Source organism: Populus alba, chromosome 8 (assembly GCF_005239225.2).
Source record: "Populus alba chromosome 8, ASM523922v2, whole genome shotgun sequence".
In the NCBI taxonomy this organism is placed as follows: Eukaryota; Viridiplantae; Streptophyta; class Magnoliopsida; order Malpighiales; family Salicaceae; genus Populus; species Populus alba.
The window spans coordinates 11,301,249-11,322,427 of NC_133291.1; the positions used below are offsets into that span (position 1 = coordinate 11,301,249).

Consider the following 21,179-nt stretch of genomic DNA (forward strand, 5'->3'; position numbering starts at 1 on the left):
TCTGAACATGGTTTATCAGGGATTTGAATGTGTTGTCATGCGCTGAAAATTAGGCTTTCTCGCCCTTGAATTCCTTTCTTTCTAAACAGAGTTCCTGTAGGGCTCGCTCGAAAAATGTATCCGTGGTCATTTGTTATCTCTGCCATGGCTCGTTCGACTCTGCAATCACTTTTTCACCAAAACAACACCTTAAAGATGTTAACATGCAATGTTATTATTTTATTGCGGTTTCTTATGGCTCCGATCCTTTCGTTTTTTAATGGGTGAGACGCGGGCCTGAATCTTTTTGTTTTAAATATTTTTTATTTTTTAAATTAATTAGTTTTGGTATTTTAAAATTGTTTTTAATATGTTTATATTCAAAATTATTTTTAAAAAATAATCATTATCGCATTTTAAAATGCTCAGCATACCATTGTTTCCGGAATTTTTCTTTTAATTTATATTCATAGAGGTTGTTGGGATGGTGTTAGAATTTTTTTTATATATACAAAGAGGTATGCCTATGGTGTGTTTGATGGATTCACCAAGCGTTATGCATACATAGTTTGGTGCTAATTATTTTACCTGTATTTTACTATGGATTAGATAATTATTTTTTGATAAAAAATTAAATATGCAAGCTTTGTAAATATGTTTTTTATAATAAAAATTTTAATTATAAATTAAAAGTTCTATGCATGTATTTAATTAGATAAACTAATAATTATTTGTGCTAATAAAAAATTTTGTTAACATGTTTATTTAACTCGCTTTGCTATAAATCGAGCAAATTTCTTTCAACACGGATGGATTAATGTGTAGGTATTATTAGCATATTTAACAATGAGTAAAATATATAAATGTGAAATAATGCTTACTTATTATAAAATATAATGAATATCACATGTTGATAGAAACATAATAGTAAAAAAATATGATAATATTGTAATTGCTACTTAGTTTTTGTATAATAATGTTTTTTAAAAAAATGTCAAGAAAAAAAAATGACAATAAGAATAGAAATAATGATATAAATAGGTTAAGTGTAAAGTGATAAATATTTCAAAGAGAAGAGAATAACAAATAATATTTTTTTTCTTCAAAAAAATGTAAATAAAAAACTAAAAAAATTATTATAAAAAATAGTGATAAATAGAAAAAAATGTCAAATGATAAAAATATCAAGCATAAAGAGTAATATTGATATCATATACATTATAAAAAATAAAATTATTAATCTTAAAAAATTATAATGAATTTGATAATAATTTAGATTTTAAAAGTTCTAATTATTAATTTTTTCTAATTATCTTTATTCTTTAACACAAATACAGATTCACAAATACATACTAAAAACATGTTTAAATTACTTGATGTGTGATTAAGGGTGTGTTTGAGAGTATTTATATTTTTGTTTTATGGTATATTTAAAAAGTGATTTCAGTTTAAAAAAAAATTTTAAATTGATATTTTTTTAATAATTTTTATGATTTTAATGTTATAACATAAAAAATTAAAAAAATTATTTTATAAAAAAATCCGTACACGACAATCAAAAACACAAAGTAAGTTTCATTTTTCTTTAAACTCTTTTTAATTTTTCTCTCTTGTTACTAGACTTACCAAACTCGGTTGGGACGGAAGGGAAATGGTTTCCTGGTAAAAGTAAAACGGAACAGCAAAGAGAAGCTCAATTCTCAGTAAGGGCACAACTGAAACACGAGCATTCATTCATTATATCTATTTATTTATTATTTGCTGTAATATATCTTTGTTGCTACCAAAACAACAGAGAGACTGGAATCAGAGAGAGCAAGGAATGGAAAAAACCTGGAAACAACGATGCCTGCCCTTGTTGTTGTTGCTCTCAATATTATCTGCCGACACCAACCACAACAACATTATCTTCCTTCGACAAACTGCGGCTGATGGTGTCACTCCCGAGGAAGCCACACTTCTTCGAGACGAGGTACCCCCTCCCTCCCTCCTTTTTTAAATTTGCCTCTTCTTCTTTTTAATTCAATTTGAAATATAATAAAAAGAAAAAAGAAAACTCTTCTTCTTCTTCTTTAACATTGGATCTGTCATTGCTCAAGTATTCACCTCTTAGCTTTATCATCGAATTTCAAGTTTTTTTAGCTGTTTCCTCTCTCTCTCTCTCTCTCTCTCTCTCTCGCTTTTCAGTAATTACTGGACTTCGAGAATTGCTTTTATTTATGGTGATTATAAGTAAACTTTACAAGTTTTATAAATTTGATCCTGCCCATTTATTATTTAATTGCATTGATGAATTTATTTGCAACCACACTGATTGAAGCTTTAAGCATTGCTCAATTGACAAAAATCCCTCTATGTATTTTTTCCTCTTACGAATCCTTGGTGAATTGCACCATCTCTGTTTTGGGAATAGCATCAATCTTTTTAGAAAAGAAATAAAGAATTGATTTTTCTTCATGTGCGTGATGTGTTTTTGTTGATGGTATGATATAGGTTCGTGAAATGTTCTATCATGCTTTTAATGGATACATGGAGCATGCTTTTCCGCTTGATGAATTAAAGCCTCTATCATGTGAAGGAGAAGACAGTCTTGGTGGTTATGCTTTGACTCTGGTTGGTGATATCCTTGCTCCTGGTTCTTTGTCTTTAAGCTATTATATGAAAGTTTGGTGAACATATTAATGCTGTCGCAGATTGACTCCTTGGATATGCTGGCTCTACTTGGTGACCGAGAACAGTTCACATCCTCTGTTGATTGGATTGGTAAAAATCTTCGGTTTGATATAGTGAGTAAGCATTTATTATGATGATTTGAGCTCACATGTTTTGATACTTTTGATAGGAATAACCTTTTAACAGGCATCAATGCATTTTTATATTGAAATTTGCATCATAGAAATTACAAGCGATGTTACCCCTCCTATCATTTTAGTTGAGCAGTCCAATGACTATCCTTCTGAAGTTATAAAACCTATGTCTGTAGTTATCAGAAGACATGTTATCTAATTTTATTTTTTTTGATTCTGTTATCATGTTTCCAGAATAAAACAGTATCTGTCTTTGAGACTACCATCCGGGTCCTTGGAGGTTTACTCTCTGCTCATCTTATTGCAAGTGATTATGCTACGGTAAATACAATGATCACCTTTGTAAATCTTCTCTTTGCAATATCTTTCTAGTTAAGGATAAGGCAGAAATGGGAAACATTTAGTAATGAATTTTATCGCCTTTTTCTATGAATAAATATCAAAATAAAGCATTAAGAAAGCAATGCGCATGACACACAAGTGTGTGCATGCTGCATGTAAGTTATAGCTTAAAGACAGTATGTTCTTGGGTGCTAATTTATATTGTATTTGAAACTTGATGTGCGTGATTGCTCCTAAATAATGAGTAAATGCTTAGATACCCCTTCGATATTCTATCCGGGGAGAATGCTACTTCCATCTTTTGGTTGCAGGGTATGAGAATTCCATCCTATGACAATCAATTGCTTGACTTAGCTGAGGATCTGGCTCGGAGAATGCTACCTGCATTTGACACTCCTACAGGTATGACCACTAGATACTGACATTTGCTGTATTTCTTGTGGTTTTTGGCATTCCATCCTTGAGAGGTGGGTGAAATCTGTGGCATGGACACAGAATTTGCACTATATCTGTAGTTCTATGAGTGGTCATGACTCATGAGTTTATGTTTCTGGCAATCATAATGAATTTATATTTGTGGTTTGTTTTAAGCCTATCATATTTTTGACATTTTTTTTATTAACAGGACCTCTTAGTTATTGTCTTCAAGCTTAGCTTTAGGGGATGTGTTTTGTAGCTTTATTTTTGTTGGATAGAGTCTGTCTTACCATCAATCTCTAAATTTAAAATTTCTGAAAGCAATTGCATGTTTCGAATATTGGCCTTGCAAGTTCATTGTAATATTATATTAATTTGATCTTAAGCTATGATGTACTGCAGGAATTCCATTTGGGTCTGTCAATCTTTTATATGGGGTTGATGAACAGGAAAGCAGGGTAAAGCCACCCTCTTTTTCTCCTTTTATGTGAATTTCTTGAGATACTTGCCAATGCTTTCCTCACCTTATAGCACCCCTCTTTTTCAAACAGTTATAATAAATGTTTTTTGCTCTACATGTTATTCATTGTAGAATTGACTCCATGAATTCAATATCCTAAAATGACTGGGTAGCTTGTGAAATGCAATTTTTGGTGTATTTAGATAACATCAACTGCTGGTGGTGGAACCTTGACTTTGGAATTTGGGATGCTTAGTCGCTTGACCAATGATCCAAGTAAGTATTCATAGCATGATACATTTTCCAAGCTGGCCATTGAATTGTTGTTTTCCATCTAGCAACTGAGCTTTCTGATTTTCTCCTAGAGAAATGAGATGTCACGATTAAGTTGAGATAATTGTGTTTTTCAACCTTTAATACAGAATTTATGTATAAAAATGTTATAAATTGCATCTTCACACAAATTAGATTGTGCTTGCATTATTATATCATGGCCCAATAGTGTTTGGCTTACTGCCAGGTTTCATATTTTGCAAATCTCAAACTTCTTAGCTTGTCAGATGTGCCATTTCTTAGATGGAATCCATAGTTTGTATATCATTTATTGAATAGAAACTCCTGAGCCTTGCAAAGCAGCGGTGCCAGATTTGTGATCTCTTCAGTTGCGGTCCATGGTCAATGGTGAGATTTTCAAGATCCGAATAGGATTTTTCCATGAGGATTGGCACGGGCAGCACCTTTGTCTGCTCTTTTTGGCAGCATGGCTGAAGAAATTTAATTTGGCTATATTATGGAAATATTAAGGCATTTATGTAACATTATTATGAATAAGACTTTCTCTAGTCATACTGTAGACAGCTACAACAGCATATGAACGTTTAGTTTATGCACATGAATATGCTAGGATATAGTGATTTGAGAAAGTCGAAACAAGAGTGACCTATTTCTTGCCCTTTCCTGATGGTTCAAATCGAAAAAACAAAAAAAATGAATCCTCCTCCTAGGCAATAAAATTTTCACTTGCATTGGAATGAGCGTTGCTGCGTAAGAGACTTGAGCAGAAGAGGCAGTCCATTGACTCCCTAGCTGTTACACACATCTCGACCTGACTTGAAACTATGTTCAGTTACTTTATATTTAGTTAATTATCAAGCAACTTCTGTATAATGACCAGGGGCTTTGCCTCAATTTATAGTTACTGTATAAACTTTCTATAAATTTGTTGGTACTTCAAACATAATAGGGTAACAGCCCCTTCCACCTCAACTCCAGAAATAAAAACAGAAGCAATCTTCACCTTCTGCTAAATTGTTCCATAATGTGGTGCTACTGTATCTAGCAACTATGGGTATTGTGTGTTCATCCATCAAGTGGACCTTATAGTGCCTTTCTGGATTCTGACTTTTATTTGATAAAAGATTAACTTTCTAATGTCAATTCAGACTTTATCAGAACGTTATTCTAAAACTGCCTTTTGTATCTCCATATCACTTTGTAGCTTCTTTTCTTATATTGACTGGTTTCTTTTATTATCCTTTTCCTTCTCAGTTTCTGTGGGGAATCGCAAAGGTTGATTGTGATCCACTTATTGACATTGATTATTGTTCTTATCTCATCTTCATGGAAATGCAGTTTTTGAGCAAGTAACAAAGAATGCCGTGCGTGGATTATGGGCTCGCCGTTCAAAGCTGAATTTGGTTGGTGCTCACATCAATGTATTTACAGGTGAATGGACACAAAAGGTAACATTTTTTTTTAGGCCTTTCAAAGTGTGTAGAATATCTTGTGTTTTTAAAATTACCTGTATTTGACAGCAACATGGCAATCTCCTAGACATTTTCTTTTAAGTTGAATAATGAGGAATAATTAAATTGTGAGAGCAAATTACAGATTGCTATATGGTTTGTCTGACTAGTCCATCCCTTAAGAAAGTTGTGAAAAAAAGAACAGAAGTTTTTGAAACACATTGTAATGACCTTGTCAATTGATGTCATTGTGTATTTTAAAAGTATGAGGATGGGTACATATTAGCAGTTTTTATCTCAGCTTCAGTATTTATATAATTTATTGCATCCACCCACATCCTTCCCCTCCCCCAAAAAAAAAATGCAGCAGATCGATATCTAATATGGGAACTTGGTTGAAATCTCAGTATTTAGCTGATGACATGATTTGGTTTGAGAATAAGAATTTGGGTTAATTGAAGTCACATTGCTTGATATTTGGCTTGAAATTGTACGTGTCTGATGATATTTGACAACTTTGTCTTAACTTGCTCAGAAATGATGGTTGAGAGCATTTTTTTTTATAAATTCTGGAGAAGGTGGTATTCTTTGCTCGTTCACTCTTTGTGACCTTAAAATTAGGGATGGAATTCACTTGAAAAATTCAATCAAGCTTCTTGTCACATATTTCTTCATGGTTGAGTTTTCTCAATGTTTGGGCAACTCAATTCATTTTTTTTCCCAAGGGACAATACTCATGCTCCTTTGCTGCTTTGCAGGATGCTGGAATAGGAACAAGTATTGACTCTTTCTATGAATATCTCTTAAAGGTATGTGATCATACAGTGATTCCATCAAAAAAATATTTGATTATCAGATTCACCAATTTTTTTTCCACTTTTTTATGACTTGTGTTCTATATATCATGAAAGAGGGGGGTTAAAAATACTCAACTCAACTAAGCCTTAATTCCAAACTGGTGGGCACCATTTCTTAAGGTTTTTAGAAAGAGCACTTCAGAAATAATTGTCTATGCAGAACCAGCACTATCAAAATGCTTTAATCATTTCCTGTTCACAGATAATGGTAGAGATTTCTTTGCTATAGCAGATAAATCAGGTTCTCTTTATACAAAGAGTATTTGTTCATTTCACAAGAATCTTTGGGCTGAAAATTTTCTTCATCTTTTCAGGCTTATTTGTTATTTGGTGACGAGGAGTATTTGTTTATTTTCCAAGAAGCCTATGCAGCTGCTATGCACTATCTTTACAATGATCCTTGGTAAAATCTCTAGGCTATTTTGTGCTTCTATATAAATATATCTTTTATATTTGGTTTCTTTTGTTATTCCTCTTTTATGGGGCAATAATTCACCCATTGGATCTTAATTTTAGATGTCTTTATAGGTATGTTGAGGTAAACATGGATTCTGCTGCTATTGTCTGGCCATTGTTTAACAGTTTGCAGGCCTTCTGGCCAGGCCTACAGGTATTTTCTTTTTCTTTATTATAGGTTTTGGACTATGGATTTTATGACTGCCTTTTTTTGAATCTATATTTGGTTGATTGGATATGAGTAAAGGTTTTAGCAGGAGATATTGATCCTGCAATTCGAACTCATGCTGCATTCTTCAGTGTCTGGAAAAGATATGGTTTTACTCCAGAAGGCTTTAATCTTGCTACTCTGACTGTTCAGGTATCCAAATCATTGTTATTGAAAGCCCAAGAAAGTTATTATTCATAAGTGTTCCAGATGTTAGGCCCATTCTATGGGTTTACAAATAGCTGTGCAGGAAATGTCTGTTCTGTTGACCTGACATCACCAAAACTCTTGCCTTTTCCCTCCACCCTGCACTTTTCTTTATGTAATTTACTTTGCATGCTAATAGACATCTTGTGTGTTATATATTATCTCATATATTTGCATCTTTTTTCCATACATTTGTTTTATAGCATGGGCAGAAGAGTTATCCATTGCGCCCAGAGTTGATAGAGAGCACATATTGGCTTTACAAAGCTACCCGAGATCCGAGGTCAGATAAAATCTGTGACAACTTCATACTTCCATAATGTTTTTTTGTTTTTCCAGTTTTGAGGATTTCTAAATTTTGTATACTGACAAATATCATTGCTTCTTTATGTCTACCAAGAAGAAACCAGTGGATCTGGAAAGGATCACATACTGACGTGCCAGTACCATGAAATTTCTATATATGTTTATCATAGGCAGTAGATCCCAGTTAGAAAATAGAAGAATAATACATTCATATGCATTGCTGATTTACTAGCTGTTAGCTCCTTCTACTTAACCTTCACATTTAGCATAAAAAAATAATAAAAGGTTAGCCAGATTTAATTACAAACAGATAACTTGGGGTAGACTGGAATTTCCTGGATGCAAAATATTACCTGGAAAGAAATTCGAGAAATATTCTGGAATGTAAGCTGCTATAAAACAGATTCTGGTCTTTTTGCCAGATTGCATAGTCTTTTTCTCTTGGTTCCCAACTTGCTTGTTTCAATTCCCATGCTCTACCTGACGTGGCTTCTCCTACTGTCATGAAATTGCAATTGAAGCCATGTCTCTAATTATCCTCTGCAGATATCTTGACGTTGGAAGGGATATGGTTGTGAGCTTGCAATATGGGGCTCGATGCCCCTGTGGTTATTGCCATATAGTAGATGTAGAATTTCACAAGAAAGAGGACCACATGGAGAGCTTTTTCCTGGCCGAAACTGTTAGTATTACTTTTGGGTAACTCCAGTCAGATATTTTATTTTCCTTTTTGCTTGGTATTATAGAGGAACCATACCATCAAATGGTATGGAATATTATCATCTTTGTGGATTTGGTTAATATCAAGACTGTCTGTTCATCATGTTTAGGAGTTATCTCTAATGTTATTGCCCTTATAGATGGTCTTGTCATCCAATAATAGAAGGTTGTGAAAATGCTTGAGAATGTAAAGATTGTTTATGATGAGAGGGAAATTTTACCTTTTCAAACGTTTGTGATGAAAAAAATAGCATGAAGATGTTTATAAAATTCTTTTAATATGTTGTTTGGTTTCCATATTGTGTTTTTTTTTTCCTTTTGCTTGAGAAAAGTGTGCCATTACGTGTACATGCTAAAGAATTTCAATTAGATACTAGGATTAGGGTTGGAGTGCAGACTGATTAAATGGGTTATGTTCTATTCAAACCCAGCAGCTAAACTTTTTTGCCTTAGCCAAACTGAACCACTCCTATTCTGGCCAAGGTGTACGAACCTTGGGTTTGACTGTTTGCTTTATATGAGATTTATATTTCGATGATAGCTTGTTTCCTCTGGGATAAATTAGGCACAATCTTCTTTGCTTCCCTTTTTCTGGAAAAAGAAGAATAGATTTATTAGAAGAGATAAAAACTGCTGTACAACAAGGAGGATAAGGTGTCTTCATGGAAATAAGGCAGAAGGTTTATTTGTTTTTTTTTTTTTAAGTATTTGATACAAGAGGGATTGATGCTCATATTCTATGGCAATAAATGAGTGTGTCCTGCCATGCAGAAGGTTATATTAGTGACTTTGCCTTTCCATTTGATGTGCCTCATGAGTTTTAATCCATCTATGCCTTGATTATGCCATTGCATTTGATTAATTACTTGCTAAAACTGTTGTTAGGTCAAGTATCTATGGCTTCTTTTTGATTTGGCTTCGGGTCCAGATAACCTTGTAGAAAATGGGCCATACAAGTAAGGCGTTGTGCTTTTAATTGTGCTTGCAAGGTTAATTCTCTACTATCTCTTATTTTCACTCATTTGTTGGAAATATTTATTCATTTACAGGTACATCTTCAGCACAGAGGGCCACTTATTGCCAGCAACCCCACAAATATCTCTCATACATGAACATTGTTCATATTTAGGTGCATACTGTAAAGGTGGTGGCATTGAACAGGAATCTCGTAAATCAGACATCTCAATCCATCCCCAAGAAAATAATACCAGTGTGATTTCTGGGAGCTGGGTTCATTCCAGCTATCCATCAGATTCCTCTTTTCTCGAGTCTACTACTACATCAGGGTTGATGAAGGTTAGTTTACCTTTTGTTTTTTCCAAATCCCCCGCCTGCATCCTCATTTTATTACTATTAAGCACTAAATCCTATATGATACCTTGTTAAAGATGTATGAATTGATTTTATGTTTTCTTGAGAAGAGGAAGAATGCTGTTAATAAATTTGATGCAAATTGAGTGTTGTTATCCCCTGACGTGTCATTTTGAATTTCAGTGAATATCCAACAGCGAAGTTATATAATAAATGAATAAAAACGGAGTGTCAACCTTCATGCTATCTGGTGTTTGCAACGGCCTTAATAATCTTGACATGGAATGTTGATGGTTTTTCTTTGCAGGGACTTTGCCCCGGATTAACTCATGGACAAAAATATGGAATATCATACCTAGATGCAACGCGTACAGCTCAGGAGGATCGCTCCATGCAGCAAAGAGAGAATGTGGCTGATAGCCATTCTCTGCTGGTTGTTTCCCAACAAAGTGCTGATAATTCTCTGTCGAAAAACAAGAACAATGATCATGACAGGAATGTACAGGAATCAAGTGAATAATAGGAATATCTGCTTGATGCAAAGTACTGTTCAGGCAACCAAGCCATCAGCTGCTCTCATCCTGCTAGCTTCACCGGGGAAAAGATCAGGAATTATGATAGAGAAATGGAAGAAATTCCTGACATGGTACCTGACTTTGGCCCTGTGCAAACCCTGAACTAATTGATATTTTTTGGCTCCAGAGTACCAATGTTTTCTGATGACTGTTTTGGGCAATTCAGCAATCGTTGATAAAGCGGGTTTCTGGCTCGGGATAGAAATATAAGAAGAAAAACAAACATTGATCCTATATTTGATTAACCTTGTCTACATGTTTCCCGGATAAGGAGATGGGAATACGAGCTCAAAGCATTTGTAACCCATGATTCGCCATACCTTCTGTACAATTATACTTATAGTGAGCCTTAAATATTGATTTTATTGGTTGTTTGAGATTTTTAGTGAGATACTTGACTCCAGTACAAAAGCTCCTACGACATGGCAGCCATTCACTGTCTCTTTGCCAGGCACTGCTGCTCTTGAGGATTCAATCAGGTTTGACAAATGTTTAGTTTTTAGCGTTCTTTGATTGAATTCAGCTCTGGTTTACAAGTCAATCTCTACTTTTAGGATTCGGGATTTATTCCCTTTTCGATTCGGGATACAGGCTTGAAATCCACATCGCACCCCCATTTTAGTAGATGCATAATCCACCATTGGGTCGCTGGCCTGTGGCGTTTTCACGCCTGTAGCATTGGCCTGTTGCTGCCCTATATGCATTTAAACCAGGAAAAAGAAAAAGGCATAAAAGCACTAATTACTAAATTAATGTTTTTTTTATATATAAATATATGAAAATCATCTAAAGATATTAATTCAATACTTTTTAAATAAATATTTTTAAAAAATATATATTTTTAATCGTACTACCGAACACAAGCCGTCCCTTTCTTTCTCCAAAACTCTACGCTCCTTAACCCAACAGTTAAAACCACCCTTATTCAATTTTGGCGCCATGAGATATTCGCTCTTGTAGTTTTAGGCTCTATCACCATCACCTCCGACCTCACTGCTCTCTATCCATTGGTTTTTAGTGCCACCTCTTATGCAGCTATGCTCATGGACTGATAGATGAAATTCCTGATTCAAGCTCAAATCTGTAGACCTCATTGATAATGGGTTTGTTGAAAGATGTTTTGTTATTCAGATCTGTAGAGAGTCCTTCGTCCCTTTGAATTTCACTATTGCTATAGTGCTTAAGGCTTTAGATGGATCAAGGAGAGTATGAGATGGTTGGGGGGGGGGGTGATTGATTTTTTTACGACGAGAGGGAAAATGGGTTTTGTGAGGGAGGTGTTTGAAGAGATGGAAGATAGAGATACTGTTTGCAAGAATTCAATGGTTTTGGGGTATGGAAACAGCGAAAGAGTTTATGTTGGACAACATATATATCATGGATGGATGGAAGAGAGGAACGTGATCTGTTTGAATAGTTTGATCCAGGGATATGTTAAGGCTGGGGACATTGAGGAAGCATTCGTGTTGAGATAGTGCCTATGAAGGACTTAGTGGTATTGGATGTGATAGTCTCTGCTGCTCGGAATATTTTAGAAGCTATTCTAATTCGTGATGTTGTGACTTGGAATTCAATGGTCTTGGGTTCTGTAAAGCAGGGAATTTGGAAGCTGCAGATTTTTTTTTTTTTGACAGGATGCTAAAAATAGCAGCTGCATAATGCTTTGGACGTGTATGAGTTCTTTAGGAATAAGGTATCAAGGCCAATTGGAACTTTATATTGGGAATCATACTAGCTTGTTCACAGTGGTTACCAGTTTGATAGATGTGTATGCAAATGGTGCAAGAAGAGAGAGAGCTTTGAAAGCTTTTAAGAATGGTCTATAAGAAAGATTTGCCCTGCAAAATATTACTGCCTTTGCAAATCATGGACCGAGTCAAGATACCATTTCTTTATCTGTTGATGCAAAGGGAAAAAATAAAACTTGATATAGATGCTTTCTAGTGGTTTTGACTGCTTGTAACATTGGGGGCATTGTGAACGAGGGAGGAGGTTTTTCAAGCAAATGACTGATGATCATGGAATTCAGTAAGTGGAAAAGCTCCATGCCGGTGTTGTTGATGACCTTCTTAGCCATGCTAGGTGCCTTGAATAAGCATATAACCTTGTTAGTAGCGTAGCAGTCATGCTGGGTTCATCACAAGATTCAATTGGCTGAAATTTCAGGAGCTGCGTTATTCAAGATCGAGCCTGATAATTCTGGTTAATCTTGTTCTTTTGTCTGATATCCATGCAGTTGCTGGAAGATCAGATCATGTTGCTAAATTGAGAGCAATGATCTGGGAGAACCAAATTAGAAAGCATGGAAGTTCCAGCCGATTTGAGTTGGGAAGATCCATGAAGCTTCATGAGAGATACTTCTCAAAATTTATTATATCTTAGACTCACTCAAAGATATGAAGGTTTTGGATCTATTATGGAAATTCAAAAGAGAAGTATTTCCTCCCTGCACCACGTGTCCCTCTAATATGTGCTCCTGCAGCATTTTGAAAGATGGATGATCAGAATGAAGTGATATAGAGACAAGGATGCAAATTTTCCAGCAGAGTACTGCCCGGATTCATATACACAGTTCCTCCTATAAAACTAGGTTATCTAAAATCATCCTGCTAGTAAAACTATAACCCGCTTGCAGTACTTTTGTCAAAGGAACCCGTTTCAGTACATATATCCTGAAAATCCTCCAGAATTGGTTTCAAAATGAAGTGTTTTAGGTAGATGAAATTGTTTTCTTCAATGGGCCGTGGTTTATACCTTTTGAGGAATGTGGTCCTGAAGTTGGGAAGGTGAAAGTAATGGCTAGAAGTTTGGTAGGTGAGAGGAACTGTTTTTAATGCGTTATCTAGCCAGGTTGAATGTTAGCATCACAAGGATATCAACTGAGTGACGATCTGTAAGTGGGAATGGATATTTCCTTTTCTTTTGGTTCCATCTTGGCCGAAAAACACTGGAACTGGCCACCAGCTAATAGCACTGGGGCCTGGTATCTTATCAAGTAAAGAACAAATTGCCGATGTAAAAAGGGAAACATCAAGATGGAAGTATTAATGTGGCTAGATGCTTACGTCCCCTGAAGTGAAACTGGGCCTAGAGGAGCCTTGCTATTTTTCAATGTGATTTGTCTTGTATGTACTTGTTTGTTTAAAGTTGAGCAGAAGCTCAATGAGAAAAGTGAAAAGAATAATAAAAACCAGGTATCGTTTTTGAACGAGAAGCAAAACTATAGTTCGATGATGACTTCCACCACTGCTTTTAAAGCAGTGCAGATCTTGTGCTCTCTAAGATAATAATAACATGATCCCTTGTAATGCTAGTGATGATCTTTATTTTGATTTGAGATCAAGCCTAACTATGTGGTAGCGGTTCAGGATTTATGTTCCATAGCACTTTGAAATTCTCTCTTTTGTGCCACTAGCTATGTTGCCAAAGACTTTTGTTTTGTAATGCTTGGCTATCAATTCCTTAAGAGTGACCTGAAGTAGGCAGTAGTGTTGCAGCTGGTGGAAATAACATCATCATCAGAGTACTTAATGAGAAATGTAGCTTATTGGAAATCAACAATATTGTTACGCTGAGAATTGTTCGAGCAACGCAAGCTATAGAACACGTCAATCAGATCTTCATTTTCTTTTTGGAACATAGGAGCTGTCTCTAGTTCAAGCACTCAGTGTCCAAGATGAGGATGTTTTTTCTAGCATGTGAATCTTGATTGTCAATTGGTGCAAGCTGGACCATAACATCAAGTTATCTTCCATGATCTTTGATTACAACAACAGACTGTTTTTCTGGTTTGCTGACTATTGTATGAAATAAGCATCACTAGAATTGTGCCAGGTCTTGTTTTAATGGATTCCTTAGGAGCCATTATATATCTAGTCCGCACTAGACGAGGAGAGCTAAGATGTTGATGTTGATACTTAGTGATGGATGGTGTAGATATGGGAGAAGTTGCCTTCGCAATAGTTTTGGCAACAAGTTGCCTTGTAAATCTTATATTCTAAGACAAGTTCAACGAACCTGTACATTTTAAATCTTTTGGAATGCTGTATTTTTTAATGGAAAGTGAAATGGTTGAAAAAATAAAGAAATAAAAAACATGAATGTATTGCATGGAAGACATAAATACATGATGGATTTATTGATTTCTTAATCTTATGAGCCAGAAAATTGAAAAGACGCGGTTGCTTTAGGGCATGTGGTTCCCAGCTAATCACCTTTTTCCTAAAGCATATTAGACAAAACAATCTTAACTAAGTTCCAAAAATTCTCTCTCTGCTCGATAAGATTTTCTTAACCAAACTATATTAGTGATAAAACACAACCAACCATTTTATAACCTGTATAGTGATTTCAGGGTTTTAGGCAGTCATATCCTATGAAGTAATTATCAGAAATGCACAGTAAATCAATAATAATTACACAAAAACTTGTCTTCTGAACAAATATTGGATGCCTTCCGAAAACCTGTGTGTGTAGACAGAATGATGTTCCTACAAGACCAACATTTTCACGTCTGTAAGATTTGCGCCGATTCTCTGGATTAATTAGTTCACATTGAATTTAGAAGATAGCTATCTTGAACAGGAATCTACTGATGTAGTAACTGCTTAATTTACCAGACAAGCTACAGTTTCCTGCTACTTCTAACTTCTGATTTCTCTGACTATTTACCTGTAAAACACACACGGAGTATTTAATCATGTGTCATGTGCATTTTTATGTTCTTCACTATTCCCGACATGCCTTACTTTCGTTGTCAACTAGCTATGCTGAAGAACATTGATAAGGGTTAAAGATGAGCATCTTTATTAGCTGAAAGTTGATGTCTCTGAAGCGCTTTATGCTTTTCTTTTACTTTCTTGTTGTAGGAACACCTTGTTCCTCTTAGTTTTCACACACATCCAGAAATCCTATTCCTCTTAAGGGCTCTGGTGAAGCTCTGATTGCCATGTAGTCTTTGCTGATGAGTACTTATGACCACACAACATGAATGTGAAGCTTCCTAGTATTTTCCTTGCATTCTATTCCCCATGTCTTCTCTATATCGAGCAGACCTTTTCTTTTGATGTTAGCTGGATTACATCGAATGCTTTTTGGACTTCACCATTGGCAGTTAAGTTTACGATTGTGTTAATTTGGATTGTTAATAAACTGAGAAGATAGCTTATTTCTCCTGGTACTGCAGCTATTTGAAATTTACCTTCGATCAATTTCCATCTTGATGCTTATGCAAATGAAAATGACTGTTTCTTTCCTTTTCTCTTGGAATATCTAAACAGTTGAAGGTATTTCTTTTACTTTTCATGTTTTCCTTTATTCTCTTTCCCTGCTTTGAAAATCAACCACAGCCTTGAACAAACTTGATCTGGTCCTTCACATCACTGGTCAAAAAGATCAAAAGAGAGTAGAGGAAAAAACACATAAAGTAGGACCTGCCATCGTTTCTTCTTCCTTAATCTTTGCATTATTTGCTTGTGTTCTTTATTTTTTAAGTGAAAAAATCTTTATTTAGCACCGGCCCTCTCTTGCATTATTAGTAAATCGAGATTCCATGAACCACCATCGTTTTCTTTTACCAAAATATTCTTATTGATTGCATTGAATCTTTATGCTGTCTTTCAGATAAACAAAATTTGGATCAGATTTTGGATTGGGGGGGGGGGGGGGGTGGACAAGGAATAATTATGGAAGGCATACCCTTTAAAGTATAAAAAGATCATGCTAGACATTTACTGAACATCCAAATCTGACTGAAAGGTGTCATATTTCTCGTGGGTATCGAACCAGTTGATCCCTGAGCAGGTGGACACATGCTGAATCAAAAAGTCTCTTTTTCACACCGACTAGAGAACACAGCCGGATCAATATAAAAATATAGTCAGAATCAATTACAGGATTTGTTAGAACTTGGCAAAAACACACTTTTATAATTAGCTTATAGTGGTGTATGGAGAACACTACATGGCAAAACATGGACGACCCTGTCTTTCCATATTTTTCTTTCTGTTTTCATTTACATAATTGCTTGCACTTGGAGCAATATTATCTTCCTGTATGCAGTTTTGGTTTTGATGATATTACAAGGACCAACAAAATGACACCATAGGTGTCCAAACCACCAAATATCTCGCTGCCACACTCTAGGATAGAAACTGTAACTTCACTCTGGTTTTTCCTGTTTCCTGTCTAAAACTTCCAGTCCAATTGTGGAAAACTCTGTAAGAGAGAGACGCGGATTCAGATTTGAGTTTTCTTCTAGGAGAACCCAAGCTGAAAGACTTTCTCAAGGGATGAATCTTCTCTTCGCCCTGCTCCTATGGGTTAACATGGCTTGTGGGTTTTTCATGCACCACAACCCAAGCCTATTGCTTCCGATCCTTTCATGATTCTCAGTTTCTTGCAGGAAGACAGGAACATACTGCAAATGAAAATGAACTGTTAGAATTTATTACATAATATATAGAAATAGATCCAAATGATCTTAGAGAGGGGGGGGGGGAGGCAGATTGGCAGAACTTACTCCCAAGGAACATCTCCAACTAGCATCCAGTCACCATCTTTGTCCTCGTAAGTAGGTGCATATTCTGACCCTTTGTAGCCTTCCCTCTCAGAGTACTCACCTGGCATAGTTACAAATATCATCATCAGAACCACAATAATACTAATCAAATATAGATAAACACCATGCAGTATATACAAAGAACAACATAAAGCACACGCATGTTCATCAAAATAGTCTTACCTATGGTGAGCTTGAACATGTTCTCCAAAGCCTTCAAGAGTTCAGGGTATCCCTTGTAAACCTTAAGGTCTATCTTTCTAAGGTATGGTGCTCCGTCCATGCTTACTTTAACATACATCCCAGCTGCAGCCTCGTCCTCAGCCTTCTTTGGCTGGAAGCTATTTTTCCTGTAGGATCTGATTGGTGGCCAGCCCACTATTTGTACCCTGCATGTCGCATGCATATCAAATGAATAAGTACTGCAATACATTATAGGAAATTAAAGGGTGAATCTATCTACTAAAAACGAAAGACCCTGAGCCAAAAAAGAACAAGGAAAAAGAAAATTTCTGACTTACTTCGGAGCAGAGGCAGTTTCTTGGTCATCATGTTGAGCATCAGATTTACCATTTGCTCCACCCTCCTCTCTGATCTCTGGAAATGGTCGTTTGTTGTTTTTAGCACCAGAAACTCCTTTCTCATTGGTACAGCCCGTCCCTGGCAAACCCAGTCTAAGCTCAGTTGCCTTGAGGTTTAGATCATTCTCATATGCAACGCCAACTTCCATGTTTTCCAACAATCTTTGTTCACGCGCAGGATCTGTAAAGAGATGATGTACACACGAGACTTGAAGATTGTTCTTGTTGTTTCCTTCTGATATGTGGATTCTTGAGAGAAATAATAGCTAGTATTCTCTCTGCAAGGGGATGTGTGAATGGAAACAAGTGTATTTTATATATAAAAAGAAGAGGTTGAGAAAAATCCCTGCTAATCTCCTCAAATGCCTGAATTATGGACGAAGGCAAGCTAAGCCTGTCGGTAGCAATAGCAGCACCTTTGAGGCCCCTTGTCCTTGCATCGAGGGACAATAGGGGGACAAGCACAGCCGCCCATATGGAAGACTTTCGAGAGCTTTAATCGGGGACGGTCAAGATGAGTTTTGGGGGATTGTGGGAGGGAAATCAGGAACGTTGGTTCCTTAAGAGGAAAGGATGAGGAAACATCTCCATGTGGGCGATGGGGTCCGCACGGCTAGGTCGGTATGGGCATGGCCATGCCATGTGGGGCTCGAATTTGGCCATTGAGTTTTGAATTCGGTTGAATGGGTTGTAGCATGGCATGTGGGATATCATGTGGACATGGTCAGCCATCCCCTTATTAATGCCTAATATTATTTATATATATATAATAATAATTGATTTGATTATTCCATGTCATTAAGTAGAAGAGCACAAGAGCCTTAACTAAATGAATTCAATCTTCTTGAGAATCAATTTAATTATCTCAAGGTCTAAAGCTGCTCGTTCATCTAATATATAAACCTTTCACATTATCCTAATGATGTTTAGAGTGCCCGAAATTGTAAGATCATACCATACATCGATGTAATTATCAGCTAATCTTTTCAGAACGAGCAGCATAATCATCATTGATTTCTTGGGATGTTTTAGTCTTCAAATGCAGTTAAACTTTCTTTGCTTGTCCTCGACGTTCTCTTTAATGTTTCCAATTATGGGGTGTGCTTTCAAGGAGAATGGTTATCTTCTTCTAATGATGGATTTCCGATAGGATAAAGAGTGATGGTGATTTTAGGTTATTTAGGGGTATTAGAACATAAAATTAATTTTTTTCAATGAAATAATAAAAACTTTTGGTGAAATAGTATATTTTATATTTTTCATGGTTCTCAAATTTGATATTAAATAACATGATAATTTAAAACGCAAATACAAATAAAGTTTTTAATTTAAATTTATTTATATTAGGAGAGAAAAAGAGAGGTTGAGATTTAATTTCAAAACATGGTAAAATATTGCATTTTGAAATTACAACATTTATAAAATGTCACATTTTAACGAATTAAAACTATGCTATCTCGTTAAGTTTTTCAATTTATGCTATTCTATTTTAATATATTTTAAAATACAATCTATAACATGAACACAATCACCACCTTGTAAGAAGTGGAGATTGAAAGGGTGCAGCATAATGGCACCTTGTCCATTTGGGCTCAGAGGGGTGAGCCCCACTCGGTCCTATGGTCTGACTCTGTGCATAGGATGCTCATTTGTAAGCTGTGCAACTCTGCAAATGATCAACATCAGGGTCCAGTCCTGCTGTTGCACCCCCCGTGCGCCTTCAAAAGTTGTCCAATAATTATCATCTTGATTTTTGTACACGCTCAACAAATAATATTTGATGAAACATCATGGGAACCTCTTGCATCCATTCGAAACATTTTACTGTCTCCTTACCCGTCATTGTCGTCTTCATGTTGTTTCACTGTTCCTCGAAATTTGAAAAGCAGTTTTTCATGTTCGAAGAGCTGTTCATCAGTAAATACGAGCCTGTGCATCGCAGCAGGTGTGTGTCGGCAAAGAAAACTCTAATTCGCTGCAGCACCTCTGTACAATTTGCCTTTTTGTTTTAACAGAGTATCGATAATAAATGCGTATATTGAAGGAAATTAAAATTCAACATGTTCGAAAAGGAAGCTGTAATATAACTTGTTATATATCTTGGTTTCGAACTTTTTTAATTTCTATAACTTGGTTAAAAAAGGTAAGAAATTAACAAAAATAATAGAACCTTTAATTTTTCTATAACTTGGTTACGAACTTTTTTAATCGCTGGAACTAATTATAAAAAGTAGGTCAAAGTTAACATTTGATGGATGTTTGAAAATGATGGAGGGAGTCTGTGCTTTTCTAGTTTGAAGGGGAAAAAAGGGATTCGACATAGCAGAAGAAAATAGAGGCTCTGTTTTCAATAGCCATGAATAAGCACCTTTATTTGTTCTTCGACATGAAAAGAAGTTTTCACCAGCAATCAGTCCGAAAATCCACCCGTAGAATTCTAAAAGTAACGAAAGCAAAATCTCCATGGCTTCCTCTTGCCCTGAGATGATCACTTCCAACATCCAAGTTGTTGATTTAATTACCTGCCATTATATATATGATGTGAAGGCCAGGAGCTTAGAGAAGTTCTAGGTTGAGGTGATACCATGTGAAACAAAAATTGTTCACCATGTTGATTTGCCATGTGAGTTCTTGTGTGCTTGAATGATTTATGAATTTAAATTTTTTTAAAAACATTTTTGAAACACAGAATCAAATAGCACTTAAAAATAAAAGCAGAAGTTTAAACACACTCTGAATAAGATGCAAATCTAGCTAGGTTAGAAATTTCAAGTCCAAATTACGTTTTTATCTACTCATTTTTGAAAGAAAAAAGAAGAAGATAGGGCACAGAAGGTTCCTGCGACATACTAAGTTATTGTTGATGGACAGGTACTGCAATATGGTTGGAAATCTTGGATTAACTAGATAAGCCCGGCTAACCATTAAAGTTTTAATTATTTTCTCGAAGTAGGTATTTTAATTAAGTGCTTACCGAATCATGTAACCTCAGAACTGAGCAAAAGTATTCTTCTCTGATGTAACATCTAACCTTTTCAAACCTTGATGGTAAAAGTGTTTGGGCGGTATACTGTATTTGGGCATGCTGAAGTCGGATTACATTGATGTCTCGAGTTAATGTTGGATAGCAACATCGATGACATCCGTACAAAGCTCGCTAAATTCTGTGGTGCAACGCCGGTGACCACAAATATGTGAAAGCTGTTTGTTAGCTTGCACTAGCTAGTGGTACCCGATCGACCCTGTGCTGGCATTTGGACAATGAAGAAGAAGAGTAACTGGCTAGATAGCGATGCCTAACGAATGAGTCCCGATTGAATCTATTTCGAAGTCTTTGATCCACAAAAATATTTTCCAGGTTGGATACGTGGATGATAAGACCGATCAACGGAATGGAAAAGAGTCCAGTTGGCATGGCATGGCAGGTCGACAAACTTTGACCGACTACGTGTGACATAGAAAGTTCGACAATGGTGGTGCACACGGATTCTGATTCATGTTTGGTTGTAAGAAAGTAGTGAGTTGTAGTGACAGGTCTTGAGATTTAATGTAGGAGCATTGGAATTGTTTGGTCTGAGTTTGTTTTTTCCTTTCGAATCTATCCTTTACCCTTCAGCTTTATTACAAGTCACAGTCTTCGTCCCCGGCG

At 35.8% G+C, this 21,179-nt stretch overlaps 2 protein-coding genes across 3 annotated transcripts; one reads left to right on the top strand and one right to left on the bottom strand.

Moving 5' to 3' along the window:
• Window positions 1-1,544: 1,544 nt before the first annotated feature.
• Window positions 1,545-10,767, top strand: LOC118056760 (alpha-mannosidase I MNS4). Of its 2 annotated transcripts, XM_035069103.2 has the most exons (18): window positions 1,545-1,682; window positions 1,775-1,951; window positions 2,473-2,592; window positions 2,673-2,765; window positions 3,021-3,107; window positions 3,440-3,530; window positions 3,948-4,003; window positions 4,209-4,281; window positions 5,638-5,747; window positions 6,509-6,559; window positions 6,922-7,010; window positions 7,136-7,217; window positions 7,311-7,424; window positions 7,682-7,761; window positions 8,331-8,466; window positions 9,390-9,460; window positions 9,554-9,800; window positions 10,123-10,767. In XM_035069103.2, the coding sequence occupies exons 2-18, from the start codon at window positions 1,802-1,804 to the stop codon at window positions 10,333-10,335; spliced, it is 1,863 nt and encodes a 620-aa protein (XP_034924994.1). In that variant the 5' UTR covers window positions 1,545-1,682; window positions 1,775-1,801; the 3' UTR covers window positions 10,336-10,767. The 2 variants fall into 2 exon arrangements, with proteins under 2 accessions (XP_034924994.1, XP_073267176.1); XM_073411075.1 differs by lacking the exon at window positions 1,545-1,682 and having other exon boundaries at window positions 1,690-1,951.
• Window positions 10,768-16,286: 5,519 nt separating this feature from the next.
• On the bottom strand, window positions 16,287-17,936 carry LOC118056771 (auxin-responsive protein IAA4). Its single transcript, XM_035069112.2, has 4 exons — window positions 17,471-17,936; window positions 17,133-17,338; window positions 16,911-17,010; window positions 16,287-16,808 (listed from the first exon to the last, which is right to left on the bottom strand). Exons 1-4 carry the CDS (start codon window positions 17,677-17,679, stop codon window positions 16,733-16,735), a joined length of 591 nt encoding a protein of 196 aa, XP_034925003.1. The 5' UTR covers window positions 17,680-17,936; the 3' UTR covers window positions 16,287-16,732.
• Window positions 17,937-21,179: the final 3,243 nt, after the last annotated feature.

What these genes read in the sequence shown, in the direction of transcription:
- LOC118056760 (XM_035069103.2), top strand. Translation starts at nt 1,802, where the DNA reads ATGGAAAAAACCTGGAAACAACGATGCCTGCCCTTGTTGTTGTTGCTC. An exon ending in CCACACTTCTTCGAGACGAG is followed by an intron (nt 1,952 to 2,472) that starts GTACCCCCTCCC and finishes GGTATGATATAG; the next exon opens with GTTCGTGAAATGTTCTATCA. An exon ending in TCTATGAATATCTCTTAAAG is followed by an intron (nt 6,560 to 6,921) that starts GTATGTGATCAT and finishes TCATCTTTTCAG; the next exon opens with GCTTATTTGTTATTTGGTGA.
- LOC118056771 (XM_035069112.2), bottom strand. Translation starts at nt 17,679, where the DNA reads ATGGAAGTTGGCGTTGCATATGAGAATGATCTAAACCTCAAGGCAACT. An exon ending in GAAACTGCCTCTGCTCCGAA is followed by an intron (nt 17,339 to 17,470) that starts GTAAGTCAGAAA and finishes TGCGACATGCAG; the next exon opens with GGTACAAATAGTGGGCTGGC. An exon ending in GTTGGAGATGTTCCTTGGGA is followed by an intron (nt 16,809 to 16,910) that starts GTAAGTTCTGCC and finishes TTTCATTTGCAG; the next exon opens with TATGTTCCTGTCTTCCTGCA.